The sequence below is a fragment of the Prunus avium genome, chromosome 6, assembly GCF_965620075.1.
Source record: "Prunus avium chromosome 6, drPruAviu1.hap1.1, whole genome shotgun sequence".
Lineage (NCBI taxonomy): Eukaryota > Viridiplantae > Streptophyta > Magnoliopsida > Rosales > Rosaceae > Prunus > Prunus avium.
This window is the reverse complement of record NC_142289.1, coordinates 2,905,595-2,919,765: the sequence shown is the minus strand read 5'-3', so window position 1 is coordinate 2,919,765 and position 14,171 is coordinate 2,905,595. Positions and strand designations below refer to the sequence as shown.

At 39.0% G+C, this 14,171-nt stretch overlaps 3 protein-coding genes across 4 annotated transcripts; all 3 read left to right on the top strand.

The window, feature by feature from the left end:
* The first annotated feature begins 393 nt into the window (after positions 1-393).
* On the top strand, positions 394-4,121 carry LOC110762914 (calmodulin-binding protein 60 B). The gene is made up of 8 exons (XM_021965636.2): positions 394-811; positions 909-978; positions 1,380-1,432; positions 1,571-2,064; positions 2,177-2,337; positions 2,418-2,618; positions 2,819-2,987; positions 3,318-4,121. Exons 1-8 carry the CDS (start codon positions 723-725, stop codon positions 3,821-3,823), a joined length of 1,743 nt encoding a protein of 580 aa, XP_021821328.1. The 5' UTR covers positions 394-722; the 3' UTR covers positions 3,824-4,121.
* Positions 4,122-4,951: 830 nt separating this feature from the next.
* Positions 4,952-6,548, top strand: LOC110762839 (Chaperone DnaJ-domain superfamily protein). Of its 2 annotated transcripts, none has more exons than XM_088254150.1 (5): positions 4,952-5,402; positions 5,549-5,633; positions 5,727-5,797; positions 6,007-6,063; positions 6,167-6,548. In XM_088254150.1, exons 1-5 carry the CDS (start codon positions 5,292-5,294, stop codon positions 6,326-6,328), a joined length of 486 nt encoding a protein of 161 aa, XP_088110276.1. In that variant the 5' UTR covers positions 4,952-5,291; the 3' UTR covers positions 6,329-6,548. The 2 variants fall into 2 exon arrangements, with proteins under 2 accessions (XP_088110276.1, XP_021821229.1); XM_021965537.2 differs by having other exon boundaries at positions 4,956-5,402; positions 6,159-6,548.
* A 3,137-nt stretch (positions 6,549-9,685) lies between these two features.
* On the top strand, positions 9,686-14,171 carry LOC110762858 (importin subunit alpha-1). Its single transcript, XM_088255102.1, has 11 exons — positions 9,686-10,065; positions 11,028-11,124; positions 11,208-11,299; positions 11,377-11,508; positions 11,645-11,830; positions 12,007-12,170; positions 12,252-12,330; positions 12,646-12,774; positions 12,905-13,032; positions 13,122-13,499; positions 13,592-14,171. Exons 1-10 carry the CDS (start codon positions 9,856-9,858, stop codon positions 13,495-13,497), a joined length of 1,593 nt encoding a protein of 530 aa, XP_088111228.1. The 5' UTR covers positions 9,686-9,855; the 3' UTR covers positions 13,498-13,499; positions 13,592-14,171.

Sequence of the window (14,171 nt, the reverse complement as noted above, 5' to 3'; positions counted from 1 at the left end):
CAGGACTTTGCATGGAAATTCAAATGAAATTTCGGATCAAATTTCAGAGAAATGGGTTCTGTTTAAAACCACAATCTTTGATGCTGTCACAAACATAAACAAAACAAACGCGTATGTATGGAAAATCAACATATTGTCTGCACCTTCTTGCAACCTTCATATCATCGTCTATACTACTCTCTAACACGCGTTGTCTAATGTCTATCCACGTGGATTTTAAATTTTTTTTTGTCACTGACTTTCTTTGTCACGTATCTCATGGCACTAAACTGTTTTTGAGTACTTTTCATTCACGACGCGTCTGATAGTTATCGCCTTAAATTCCAATGCTTGAGAATCTTGAATTTGTTCTTTTTTTCTTTAAAAATGAGACAAAAGTACAGACAGTCATCGATCAATCCTATATAGCTCAGGCCACTTTGTAATATCCAAAAATATTAATATCGTAATACAGATTTTGGGTTCTTTTTGGTTTTTAGTATGAGCTCATCTCTGCTTGACTTTCATGGTTAGCGTGTTTCTTGTTACGATTATGAACCTTCCTTGTACCTTCTTTCTGTTCTGTCCATTTAAAGGGTCAATCTCAGCTTGTATTTAAAGCCACTTAGTTTGATTGTTTTGGTTACATGCGCTTCGCTTGTTTAAAATCCTTGTGAGCTTTTGAGAGAACAACTTGTTGCTGTTGTTTGGTGGTTGGAGAAAATTTAGTTGTTGGGTTTTTGATGGTACCTAAGAGGCATTTTCATGAGGAGGGTGGTGAGGACTTCGAATTTCCGGTTCCAGAATCGAAACGCAGGCCTACTTTCAAGAAGTGGGTGGTTTAGTTTGAGTACAAGTTGGTACTTTGTTTTGTGCTTTCTGGGTGATGACGTTGGTTTCTGACTATGAGTTTTGTGATATTTGTGCAGTGTTGTTAGAGATGTGATGAGAGATGTGACACTGAACCAAGTCGAATGGGAACACTTCTTTCGGAGAGTGGTTAGATTCGAATCTCCCTTATTTGTCAATACGAAGTTGATCTGCAAAAGTTGAACTGTTTAACAGTAATTATCATTGCCATGCTTTATTTATGTCTTGCACTTGCTCTGTAAAAGGAACAAAATCCCATTTTCATGGTTTCTTCATTGCTATGCTTTCTCAGTTTTATTGACTTTGATTAGGAAGACCCAGTTCTTGACCAAAAAAGAAGACCCTGCTTAATTAACTACTACAAGGAAACTCTTATTGACTGTTAGGTTTGATATGCCATTAGCCTTCCCAAAAAGAACATATATTTTAAAACTGTTTTGCTTTGTAGACTTCAGTTAGAAGATATGTTATGCGAATGTTTTCGGGTTGTGACAATTCATAACGAACCACTTCAAATTTGTGTCATATAGGTACGAGAGGAGGTCGAACGTGTGATCATTCCCTTCTTTAAGGCATCTCCAAGGTTAGCTTTTCAAGTCAAATATTTATTGCCTTAGAAAACCTGCACTAAATTGTTTCATTTATCTGACAATTATAATCTTCTCTTAATCCTCAAAGCTTCCTGACAAGAGTTTGGGATTTGTTGTTAATTTTGTAACAGGCCCACACTTGAAAGTGGAAGTACATCTGGAGGAAGAGGCTTGCAGTTGCGTTTTACCAATAAACTGCCGTCTACCATATTTACAGGCAGTAGGGTGGAAGCAGAGGATGGCACACCTCTTCAAATTACACTGATTGATGCCAGTACTAATGGTATAGTCCATTCCAGTCCCCTATCTTCAATAAAGATTGAACTTCTGGTCCTCAATGGTGAATTTGGGTCTGATGATCAAGAGGATTGGACCGAGAAAGAATTCAATAACTATGTTGTGCGCGAAAGAGAAGGCAAAAGGCCACTGGTGACTGGTGAAATCAACATTACACTGAGAGACGGAGTTGGTTCTCTTGGTGATGTTGTCTTCACTGACAACTCAAGCTGGATAAGATGCCGGAAGTTCAGATTAGCAGCTAGGGTTGTAGCCAAAGCTCCTAGTGAAGTGCGAATTAGAGAAGCTAGAAGTGAACCTTTCGTGGTAAAGGATCACCGTGGAGAGTGTAAGTTCAAGAAACTTAACTCACTAACCATCTCTTTCATTATTTGCTTGTGGTGTGCTTTATAGTAACAATTTCAGTCTAAATGAAAATGACAAAGAAAATGTTGATTCAGTGTATAGGAAACACCACCCTCCATCCTTAAGTGATGAGATATGGCGCCTGGAAAAGATAGCAAAAGATGGCGCCTTCCACAAGAGATTATCTCGTTTCGGAATTAACACTGTGAAGGACTTCCTGCAGTCATACGTGAAAGATCCATCCTGGCTACGGAATGTAAGGTTCTGCTAGATAATGAGTCTATAGTGACTTATGTAGTTTGATCATCCATCTAATTTTCTGCTGCGAAAATGCAGATTTTTGAAGGGATCTCGAACAGGACATGGGATACAATCATTGAACATGCTAAGGCTTGTGAGATAGATGATCACAAGTTCTATGCCTATCATAGAACTGAGCAAGATGTAAGTCTCCTGTTCGACTCCATCTACAAGGTTGTGGGAGCAATGGTTAATGGCCAATACTGTTCTCTGGATGAACTCACCCCACTTCAGACGGTATGCATACACATTTTGGAGCTAATCCTATTTTTTAATATCTCACACTTATTCTTGATCTGCTGTCATTTGTTGGTTGCTATGACTTTGTGCCTAACGTTTCTCTACCATATCATTACCACTGTTGCTCTTCGTCTCTCTTGTTTTTTAATATATACCTTAGGATGAGAAACTGATGAGCTCCCTGGTTCTATTGGCAGAATCTGGTGGAAAATTTGAAGCAGCATGCTTACAGAAATGTAAGAGATATAGTCCCCGTGGATACTTCGATATTTGCCCCTTCAAGGCCTTTGTCAAGTCTACAAGCTGAGTCATTCAATGTCCCAAATCCAGATCTGCAACAAATTGAATTGCAATTCACACAGCTAGGTAAAATGTTATATTGTGTAAAATGGTATTATATCCTGTTTGCCTGTAGTGTTTGAATGCTTATGTACATATTGGTAGTAAAGTTTTGAACATTATGGCCTTCACATGATAAGAGGTTGGTGTTAACTTAAGGAATACATTCCAACTGTGTTAAGTTGCTCTTGGGTTATAGACTAGGTCAATTTCATATTTCAAAGCACATGAAATAGCCTTGTAAATATACTTGAAATCATGACATGGTTGCTTGCTGGTTTTCTAGTTTTGCCATTATAATTTCCCTACTCAAGATTATGCTTTTCCCAAGTACCTGAAACCAAGTAATTTGCACAGATGAACCCTCAATGCAACTAGGTTTCAACCAAGCATCAACCTATCAACCAGAAGTTAGCAATCATTTAGTGGTGTCTCTAGCACAGGCTAGTCATCCAATGCAAGCGTTCCCTCCAGCGCTACGAAACAGCTTTTCGATGGAGGATTTTAACTCCCTGCACTACAATGGAGAAAGCAGTTGGCCGCCGCTCAATGGTTTTCAAGCGCCAATTGTTCCAAGTGCTCATTTAAGCACAGAGAACCTTTTCCAGGTCCAAGCATCAACTTGGTCTCCTACAAGTACAAATGTAATATGGGGACAAGCAAACAGTTTTTGCTTTGGTTCTTCAAGTAACGGAACAGAAGCCGGCCATTTCCCACACATTTCTGGTCTTGTACATAATTCAGGGACAAGAAAACCCAAGGCATGCTGGTGCAAGCTTCGTGCCGCCATTAAATGGTGGGTTTCGGTCAGACGGGATGTGGCTGCTAAAAGGATGGCAAGGCCTCTGTACTTGGACTACTAGACTAATGTAGTCTCATAGTTTTTCTTTAGCTTGTTAATTTGGCCTCTGTATGCACTAGTTAGAGCAAGTACCTAAATAGTAAGAGGTAAGCTTCTCCTAGTCCTAGATGTGCTAAGCTTTAGTTCACAGATTTATTTTCCTGCAGTTTTTCCTCCCTTTGTGTATAAATGTGCAAAAGGGGGGAGGGGGTTTCTCTTTTGTTGTAGTTATTTGGCCATAGTGTACAGAGTGTTCAAATGACCCATGTATAAGTGGCTTCTGAAAGTTACAGAATAAAACCTTTCCAGTTTCAGTTTCAGTCTCACAAGTAAGCTCAATCCAGAAAAATCAATTGTTACATTGTTTTCAATGTGAGGCATGGTCCGAAATTTCGAAATTATCCACAATATTTTGCCAATTTTGTTTTTTTCAAGGGTGTTGATATTTCTAGCACTCTGTCACGATAGTTTTGTTTTTCCAGTTAATAATATAAAGATTGTCGGCATTTCGTGAAATTTTCCCCAAATAATAAGGGAGTCATTTGACATGGATCAAAAAGTTACTGTCTATGATGTAGGTGGAATTTAGCAAACAATTCCTTTTGAGATCTCAGTTACTTTATATAATGTATGTGGTAATAAGAGCTCGGTTGGAATAATTTTCTCCTTCAGTTCTTACTATTTCATGTTCACATGACAATTAGAAATCCCAAAAGTTAACATTACACGTGTCATCCGGCTTAACAGAGAATAAAACTTCCATCAATGAAATCACTCACTCCGGTGATAAGTTACCTAAAAATTATGTCATTGGCACTCCAAAATATTCATTATATTCCATTTTCCCTTGTTTTTCAAATGTGACTCAGTTAGTCCGACGACCGAGCCCGTATGTGTAGAGAAACTCGCCTAATCCCCGACGACATTGCCCGGTTTTTTGTACTAGTTACGTCTTATCCTATCAATAAAATTCTATCGCTATTCTCTCAAAAAAAAAAATGTGACTTGCAAGGATGGACAGTTAAGAAGCCCATATGGCCAGACCTGGAACAAGGCCCAATGGTAAATCCCGTAATTTCATCTAACCACGGGCCCTTCTCTGAATGTTCCCAATAAAATATCTAGCCAGCCACCCGGCGGGCGAGTCATATTGCACGGATGGAAAGAAATCTCTCGAAGTTTCCCCCCTTCGTATCAGGGAGAAGATATTTTCTCTGTTTCCGAACATAAACGCCACCCAAAAAATAAAAAAGAAACAAACGAAACCGAGACAAACGCACAGGGCCTCTCTATTCTTTTTCCCTGTGAAAGGCTCACAGACATTCCTCTGTGGCTCTGTGTCTGCTCGTTGCCTCTGGTTCTCCATGGTGTGAGAGAAGCTTGCTGCTATAATTAAAGCTTTTGCTTTATCTTTGAAGGCTCTGTATTTTTCTTACTTTCTATTTTTTGTGGTGTTGGGTGGATTGAGGGTTTTGTCGGGTGTGTGAGTGATGGATAGGGAGGGAGGTTCCAACGGCGGATCTTGCTACTACGCCGTCCTCGGGATTCGCAGGGACGCCTCCTTCTCGGATATCCGTACCGCATATCGCAAGCTCGCTCTGGTAAAATTAATTACGCTCAAACACCGTCGTTTCTCGTTCCCCCTCATCATCCTCTTCTTTCTTTGATATCGCGTTTCTTCAATTATTCTCCTTCTTGCTGGTCCTCTGTTTTTGATTTTATTATTGTTTATTTTCGTGTTTTGAAGAAATGTCACCCAGACAGGGCTCGGAACCAAGCGGTGGCCGGAGAAGCCAAGCGGCGGTTTCAGCAGATCCAGGAAGCTTACTCGGGTAACATTATCACTATAACGACGTCGTTAGTCAATTAAAAGCATGATAACCTTAATTTTCCCGGTGTTTGCGCTAACGATTTGGTCTCCGCAGTTCTCTCGGATCAGGCGAAGAGATCAATTTACGACGCCGGCCTCTACGACCCTCTTGAAGAAGAAGACCAAGTCCGTAATCTCTTCTTCATCCTCTGACAAGGCCAAATTGTTCACCGTACATAATGCGTGTGTGTGTGTTTTTTTTAAAGTAAAAAAATATATACACACTTCCAAAACGACATCGTACGGTGAATGATTGCCTTGGTGACGTCACTCTCTTTTTTAACCTAATTGGTTATTTCCTTTTATGTACCTAAATGATGTAAATTTGTCGGCAGGAATTTACGGATTTCATGCAAGAGATGCTGTCCATGATGAACAATGTGAAGGACGAGGTAGGGATATTTACTTACCTTACACGTAATTGTCAAGGGTAAAATGGTAAATATCAGTTGCATTGATATTTTTGGGTCCATAAAAATGATTTTAGGGAAACAGTTTCGAAGACCTCCAGAAGATGTTCGCCGACATGGTCGGTGGTGGAGATGGGATGGGATTCGACTTCAGCGACATGGATCCGACGTCCTCAAAGAAGCCACGTGTCGGTGCATCCAACACGGCCAAGCGCAGCGCGTCTCGGCGGTAACGCGCTGTACCTGATCATGGAAGTTGATGTCCTCACCTGCCACCCCATTGAACTTTTCTTTTCTGTTTTGTTCCCTTTCTTTCAATTGGGAATTGATTTAAACTTTAATTAATTTCCCAAATGAAGATGTGAAAGTGGTAGGTTAGTTGAGGTTAATCCAGTTGTGGGGTTGTTGTGAACTTGTGATAGTCTAGTTGGTACCTTTTTAATAATAAAAAATTGAGCTTTTATTCATTTGATAGGTTTCTTTTCTCATTTTAAAATATGATTGATTTTGATGTTGATATATATTCCCCTCCTTTTGTTTTACATTAAAAAAATGGAGGACACAGCCAGCATTTTGCTTTGGACATGCTTTACAATTGTCAACATCCCCTTGACGCCACCTGTTATTGATCAAAAAAGGAAAAATAATCAATCCCAAGCTCCTAAAAAGGGCTAAGGCCCAACTCCAATTCAAGCAAAACTCAACCGGTCTAGGGTTGGAAAACGTTTTGGGTGAGGAGGTCAAATCACGTCATCTGTGCGATCCGGCGTCACGATGGTTTCACTCGTAATGTAGATAGAGGGTTTCCATTATTTTTGGTCAGTCTGCCCCACCACCCAATACCTAAGGTCTAAAATCCCACAAGCCATGCAATCAGTAGAGATATTTGTTGGCATTGGCACAAAAGTGTGTGTGGTAGGTGTGAGCTTGCCTTCGGTCTATGAAAAATCATAGAAATGGAATCTAGTGTGGATCCAAATTCCCAAACTTTGCTACTTTTGCTTTGGTGTGTCTGGATTCAAAGATTGTGTTTGGACCCCACATTTGGTCCCCTCTTTCATTTCCACCTACCTGTGCTTTGTTCTTAGAGCATCCACAGTGGGGGTGTATATTAAATATACACCCTGAGTCACCGGAATGGTCTCCAATGGTGAGATATAAATGGATGTAAATGGATGTAAATATACATCACCACCATGGGGATGTAAAATAAAATGTATATTTACATCCATTTTTACATCCCTTGCAGGCGGGACGCACCTGAGAAAAGAGAAGAAAAATGAAGAAAAGTCAACATAAAAGGTTGGGACCCACGACTACACCCCCCGAATTTACACCCCCCACTGGAGCAAAAAACATATTTACACCCCCCGGAGGTGTAAAGGAGATGTAAAAGTGGCTTTACATCCCCGAATTTACACACCCCCCCCCCCCCAACTGTAGATGCTCTTGCTCTCTAGGCTTTACATATTTGTTTTCTAGATATGCCATTTTTGTGAGAAATACCTCCTAGGTGCTTTTACGCATAATCACTTTCAGTAAATTGAAGTGATTATGGGGGAGAAGCACTTCTTATGTGCTTCTCCATCAAGGACAGACCGTCCCTTTGGTTAACATGGGCTATACCCCCTTGCGTAGATTTTTTTTTTTTTTTTTTTTGGTCTGAACCACGAGGTGGTCCTGGATGGGTTCCAACTATGGGTGGCACCTTTAAGCCTTAACGACAACCCAGACTAATCCCCGCTCACACCGGATCGGCCCGTAAGGAGTAAAGTGCTGGCCAAAGTGGTGACTTCATACGATAGCAGGAATTGAACCCCTGACCTCTCTTAAGGAATGAGAGTGCCGGACCACTCACACCAACCACCTTGGTTAATAAATGTTATATTTTTTTAGAGGTGATAAATGTTATCTTTTATCTCCTTATACCATTTATAAATCAAAATTTTGTTTCTCAAATTTGAATTTTGTTTAAGTTAAATGTTCAAGAAAATAAATTACAATTATATATAAAAAAATAAAAATATTTTAGAGTTAAATCATTTTTAAACAATTAATAAAGTTGAGTATGAGATATACATGAATAGTTTTATTTTAGATCGAGAAATCTTGGGTTTAAGTTATCTAGCATTAGAGATGGACTTAATAGGTTTGTATGTAAGGTAAATTTAGCCCACCCTATTTTGAAATCTTGGATCCGTCCCTGTTCTCCATAAAATCACTTAAAACCACTTAAAGTAATTATATGGGAAAAATATTCTCAATAAAAATGATTATTGGCATATCCAAAATCACTCTTAAATGAGCCCGAATTCTTATGAGAGGCTTTGGTCTAAAATTGCAAAAAAGTTGTTTATTGGGCCAATAGTTTGGCAAATCAATGATACATATAAAGTATTGTTGGGCTGATGGGCCGAATAAACTTATGTCTTTAAAAGCCCATGGGCCGAATATAAATGGAGCGGAAAAGGGTCAGTTTGCCAGCAACAATTTCCTATCATCATCTTTGTTTCATGCCCATAGGTAGGTCATTTCCCAACCAACCGGGGAATCCGATTCTACATTGTGTGTCGGGTTCCCCATCTCTATCAATAAAATTTTAATTTTTTTGTCACCAGTGAAAAATATGTTGAACCAATAATATAATATATGAACATAACATATAGTGTCTTTCATAATAATATGTATATGGTATAATGTATGCAAGTAAAATTCAAGCTAAAATACTTAAAATCTTATGATACATAATAAATGTTTAAAAATGAAATAGGGGGAGGGGGGGGATTGGCGGACTATATTTCTCAATCCTTGCATCCGCCCTTGATTTTTTTTTATCTCCACTTGGGGAGGTGTCACACCTAAATACATGTATACACCTAAGTCCGATTCATATTGTTTTTTTTCGTTTTCTAGAATTACCATTTCTTCTTGAACAATTAATTTTGTTTCTATATAATTTGGATTAATTGCCGCTATTACCGATATGTAGCATTTGCTTACATTTTTACCCACACAAATGTTATAAAATTACTAGAATTTACTCTTGAAGCTATCTCTGCACACAAATTCGAGATAAATTTTTGTCATCGCATTATAAGATGTGTAGTCATTAACCGAATAATTAAAAAAACTAAAATCAATTTATTGACGATGTTTTTGCACAAGTTCAAATGTTTGAACTTACTTAAATTTCAATTTTGATAATGTAAAATTGTCATATTTTGGTTGGAGTCCTCCTAAATTCATGATAAACAAGTACCCATTGATCTAAATTGCACCAACTAATTGATTCAATGTCCGAATGATTTATATAATTGACCGATGTATGACATCCGAATTCTTTTAAGGTTTGGTCAAAACTTTTTAAACCAGACTATTATTTGACCAACAAAAAAAACCAAACCATTGTGATCGTTTTGGGGCCGCATTTCCGGTTCACAAACAAATTTATCATCTATCATCGGACAGTCGAACCAAGAAAATGACACTTTTTCCCTCATCTTCAAATTCAAACCAAGTGGCAATCTCCGTAATAACCTGCCGATCCGAGCCTGAAGTCCACTACCATCCACTCCCTACCAGCGCTATAAAATCGTCTCTATTTCCCATCCCTCTCTCACTTCAAAAATCAAAACACAAACCACTACGAAGTCCCAACTAAACAATCCACCCTCTCTCTCTCTCTCTCTCTCTCCTGCTCTAAAACCCTATCGCCCTCCATCTCTCTGCCTCTCTTTTAGGGTTTCAGATTCTTATTTTCATTGAACCGATACGATGTCGTTGAGGCCGAACGCGAGGGCGGAGGTCCGCCGGAACAGGTATAAGGTGGCCGTGGACGCGGAGGAGGGTCGTCGGCGGAGGGAGGACAACATGGTGGAGATCAGGAAGAACCGCAGAGAAGAAAGCCTCCAGAAGAAACGTCGCGAGGGCCTTCAACCTCCGCAATTGTCCTCTAATCTTCACTCCTCCGGCCTAGAGAAGAAGGTAACCTAATGTTTGATTGAGGTTCCGATTGACTGGCCTTACCTCCTATATCTCCATTTCCCATTCTAGGTGATTGGGGGTTTTGATTGAACTGATTAATAGGGTGTTTATTAGGTTTGTCGAATTGGGTTTTACTGATGAAGATAAATGTATGTTTTTTTTTTTGGGTACTTTATGCTTTTGCCGCTTTAGTTTTGATTGGAATTAGATTGGATTGGTTGATTACTGGTTATTATCATACGTTTTCAACTATACTTCATTCCTTTAGCTGAAAAGATGATAGGTTTAGAACCGTTTTTTGTTGTTGAGTAAATGTCATAATTTAGGTTTGATTCTTTGGAGAGTTAATCAGACTACTGAAGTTGGGGGTATGAGATCATTGAGTTTTTGATAAGCGCTTAATAGTTTTTATCCTTTGTGCGGCTGCTAAATGCATGCCGATTACTCTAGTGCAATCAATTTAGGACTTTAGGAGGTGAGTGTTTTATATTTGGTTGGCTTTAAGACCACATGCTGACTTGTTGCTGTTTTGGTTAGTCTTGTCTTCTATTATAGTTTCAGATATTGCTGAGGGTTCAGAATTGTTTAGATTTTGAAGTTACTGAACTGTGTTGAGGTTATAGTGCCATTTTGTTGCTGCTCATGAATGATTGGTATTTTCTGGGTAAGTCAGTTACTATATTTCAATCTGCTAATACACTCCTAAGTGTCTAAGAATAACATGCCTTCATTTTTTGTTTCTGGATCGATGGGCAGAAATATTCTATATATGATTTGTATTAATTATTTTAGTTTTGAGCATTACTAGGTTCTGCAATTGTCAAAAACCTTATGCAATCTTCAATACTTGAAAATGAAGGAAAATTGTTGCCTGTAAATTGTACTAGTTATGCTTTTACTTCTGGTGGTGTTGATGTCTTGTTGGGGATTGTACTAATTATGGTTGAATTTTTTTAATACAGCTAGAGCATCTACCATCTATGGTTGCTGGTGTTTGGAGTGATGAGAGCAGTCTGCAGCTTGAGGCAACTACTCAATTTAGGAAGTTGCTTTCAATTGGTGAGTAGAAGATTGTGGCTGTACATTTGTTTTGTATACATTAGATTGCATTTACCTTATTCATTTCTTTTTCCATGCACTAGAACGTAGCCCTCCGATTGAGGAAGTCATACAATCGGGTGTCGTTCCTCGCTTTGTTGAGTTTCTAATGAGGGAGGATTTTCCACAACTTCAGGTCTGATACTTTCCTGCAATATAGATACCTTCTTATATATGCCTGTGTAAACATTCTTTGCTCACAATTTCTTGCAGTTTGAGGCAGCTTGGGCTCTGACAAACATTGCTTCTGGGACATCTGAGAACACTAAGGTGGTGATTGATCATGGAGCTGTTCCAATATTTGTGAAACTGCTTAGTTCTCCAAGTGATGATGTCCGTGAGCAGGTAAACATTGAGAGGATAGATTAAGGTTTTGCTTCAAGTTATATGTTTTTTTTTTGTTGCTCATGTAATTTATTTATTTATGTACTTTGGTTGTTCACTGTCACTTACTCCATCCCTTTTCCTCTTGAACTTGCAGGCTGTCTGGGCATTGGGAAATGTTGCTGGTGATTCCCCTAGATGCCGTGATCTTGTACTCAGCAATGGGGCTTTGATTCCATTACTTTCACAGCTGAATGAGCATGCAAAGCTCTCTATGCTGAGAAACGCTACTTGGACACTGTCAAACTTTTGCAGGGGCAAACCACAGCCTCCATTTGACCAGGTTAGGGGTCTTCAGCTATGTTTGACTTGAAAGATTCTGAAGTTAGGTGTTAAATGGCTTTAATAGTACCTGTAGTTGTAAATACTTTGGCATCATAGCCCATATCTTATATATGCAAAGTCAGTTCAGATGGTGTCAATGCATTAATGGTGGTTTTTTTTTCTTTTCTTTTTCAGGTTAAGCCTGCCCTTCCAGCTCTTGCACGTTTGATTCATTCAAACGATGAAGAAGTATTGACCGATGCCTGCTGGGCTCTGTCTTATCTTTCTGATGGTACAAATGACAAAATCCAAGCTGTTATTGAATCTGGAGTATGCCCCAGGCTTGTTGAGCTTTTACTGTGAGTGTTCATGGTTCCCTGTTGGTATTTTTAACCCTTAGTATGTGCTATAAATTCTGACCTTCCTATGTGTCTTTTCAGTCATCCATCTCCTTCAGTACTCATTCCTGCCCTCCGCACAGTCGGAAATATTGTTACTGGAGATGATATGCAAACTCAGGTATTGTTTGCTCTTTGGCATTTTGTATGTTTTGTTTTCCCTTTTAGGTGTTGTTTTTAGATGATTTATGACCCAACATATTATCCCTTCTCTTTGGTTGATCCTAGATAGCATGGTCCGCATCTTTGCTTGGCAGACATTGTACCCTTAATTATAGAACTAAAGTAAACACATGCACACAAAGGAAATATAGAAAAATGTAGTTTGGGATAATAATTTAGGTTTTACTGGAATAACAAACAGATTTCCCTCCCTTTTCCATCAGCTCATTTCTTTTGCTGCTTTAGGAATTAATGAGATGTGGTTTCTTCCTAGGTTATCATCCAACATCAAGCTCTTCCTTGCCTGCTGACCCTTTTGACTAATAATTATAAAAAGAGCATCAAGAAGGAAGCTTGCTGGACTATTTCAAATATCACAGCTGGAAACAAGGATCAGATTAAGGTAATGCAAAGATATGCTCTTTCTTTATATGTTGACATTTAAATCTTGAAACTTAAAACTTGGTTTAGAGTTTCTGTAAAGTCTGGCATATGAGGTATTGATGTTACCAATTTCGTTTGGAATTTAACAGGCTGTAATTGATGCTGGTATAATCGCACCTCTTGTTAGTCTGCTTCAAGGTGCTGAGTTTGATATAAAGAAAGAGGCTGCTTGGGCAATCTCAAATGCTACGTCTGGTGGTTCTCATGAGCAGATAAAGTATGAAGACGATATTGTTAATTTTGCTTTATAATAGGGTGCAACTTCTCGTTGGCTGATTTCTTTTAAATTATTTTTTTGGGGTACAGGATCCTAGTAGATCAAGGGTGTATCAAGCCATTGTGTGATCTTCTTATCTGCCCCGATCCTAGAATTGTTACGGTTTGCTTAGAAGGCCTGGAGAACATATTGAAGGTTGGAGAAGCTGAGAAGAACTTGGGCACTACTGGAGGTGTAAATCTCTATGCTCAGGCGATTGATGATGCTGAAGGGTTAGAGAAAATTGAGAATCTACAGAGTCATGACAACACTGAGATTTATGAGAAAGCAGTAAAGATTCTTGAGACATATTGGGTGGAGGATGAAGATGAAACAATGCCACCAGGCGATGCTTCTCAAACTGGGTTCAACTTTGGAGGGAGTGGCATGCCAACTGTCCCATCCGGCGGATTCAACTTCAGCTAGAGGTTATACACTGTTTTCACAAATGATACAATTTCATGTTTGGATGTGGATGGTGTTTTGACGTTTTGAATATGTATTATTCCATCAATTGCAGAAATCTTCATCATTACACAGCGAAGTCCTTGAGTATGGCAAGGCAATAATCCAGTCAGGTCAGGTCAGGTCAGGTCAGGTCAGGCGTCTTTATATGTTCGGGTCCTGTTTGTAGGGTTTTTTGTTGGGTGGCTGGCTCAGGTGTTTGCAACAGTTGTGGTTTAAACTGGTTCTGGCACCCATGGGTTGATTATATGATGGACATCTATCTGCAACAAAGATTGAAAGAAGAAAGAAAAAACTGGAGTTGTTTTTCGGAGAGTAGTCGGGCTATCCTATGAAGCAAGATGCTAGGAGCTTTTGTTATTTTGTTTTCCATTTGTTTAGTTGTGTCATATAAGTGGGTATTGGTCGGTCATATGTCCTACAGTTGTTCACAAGTGTTTTGGAACTCCCAAACTTGCATGATAATTTTCCTTCCTTCATTCCAACCCTAGTGCAAGGATTTCTATTCCTGTCGAGATTGTATGTTATGTGCTGTTGAGTCCGTTTCCCTTTTTGGGCTCCAGATTTGTTGGGTAAAATATATTGCCAAATGGTATACCTTTTTATTGGTTATATATAATTAAAAGTTGTCTGAA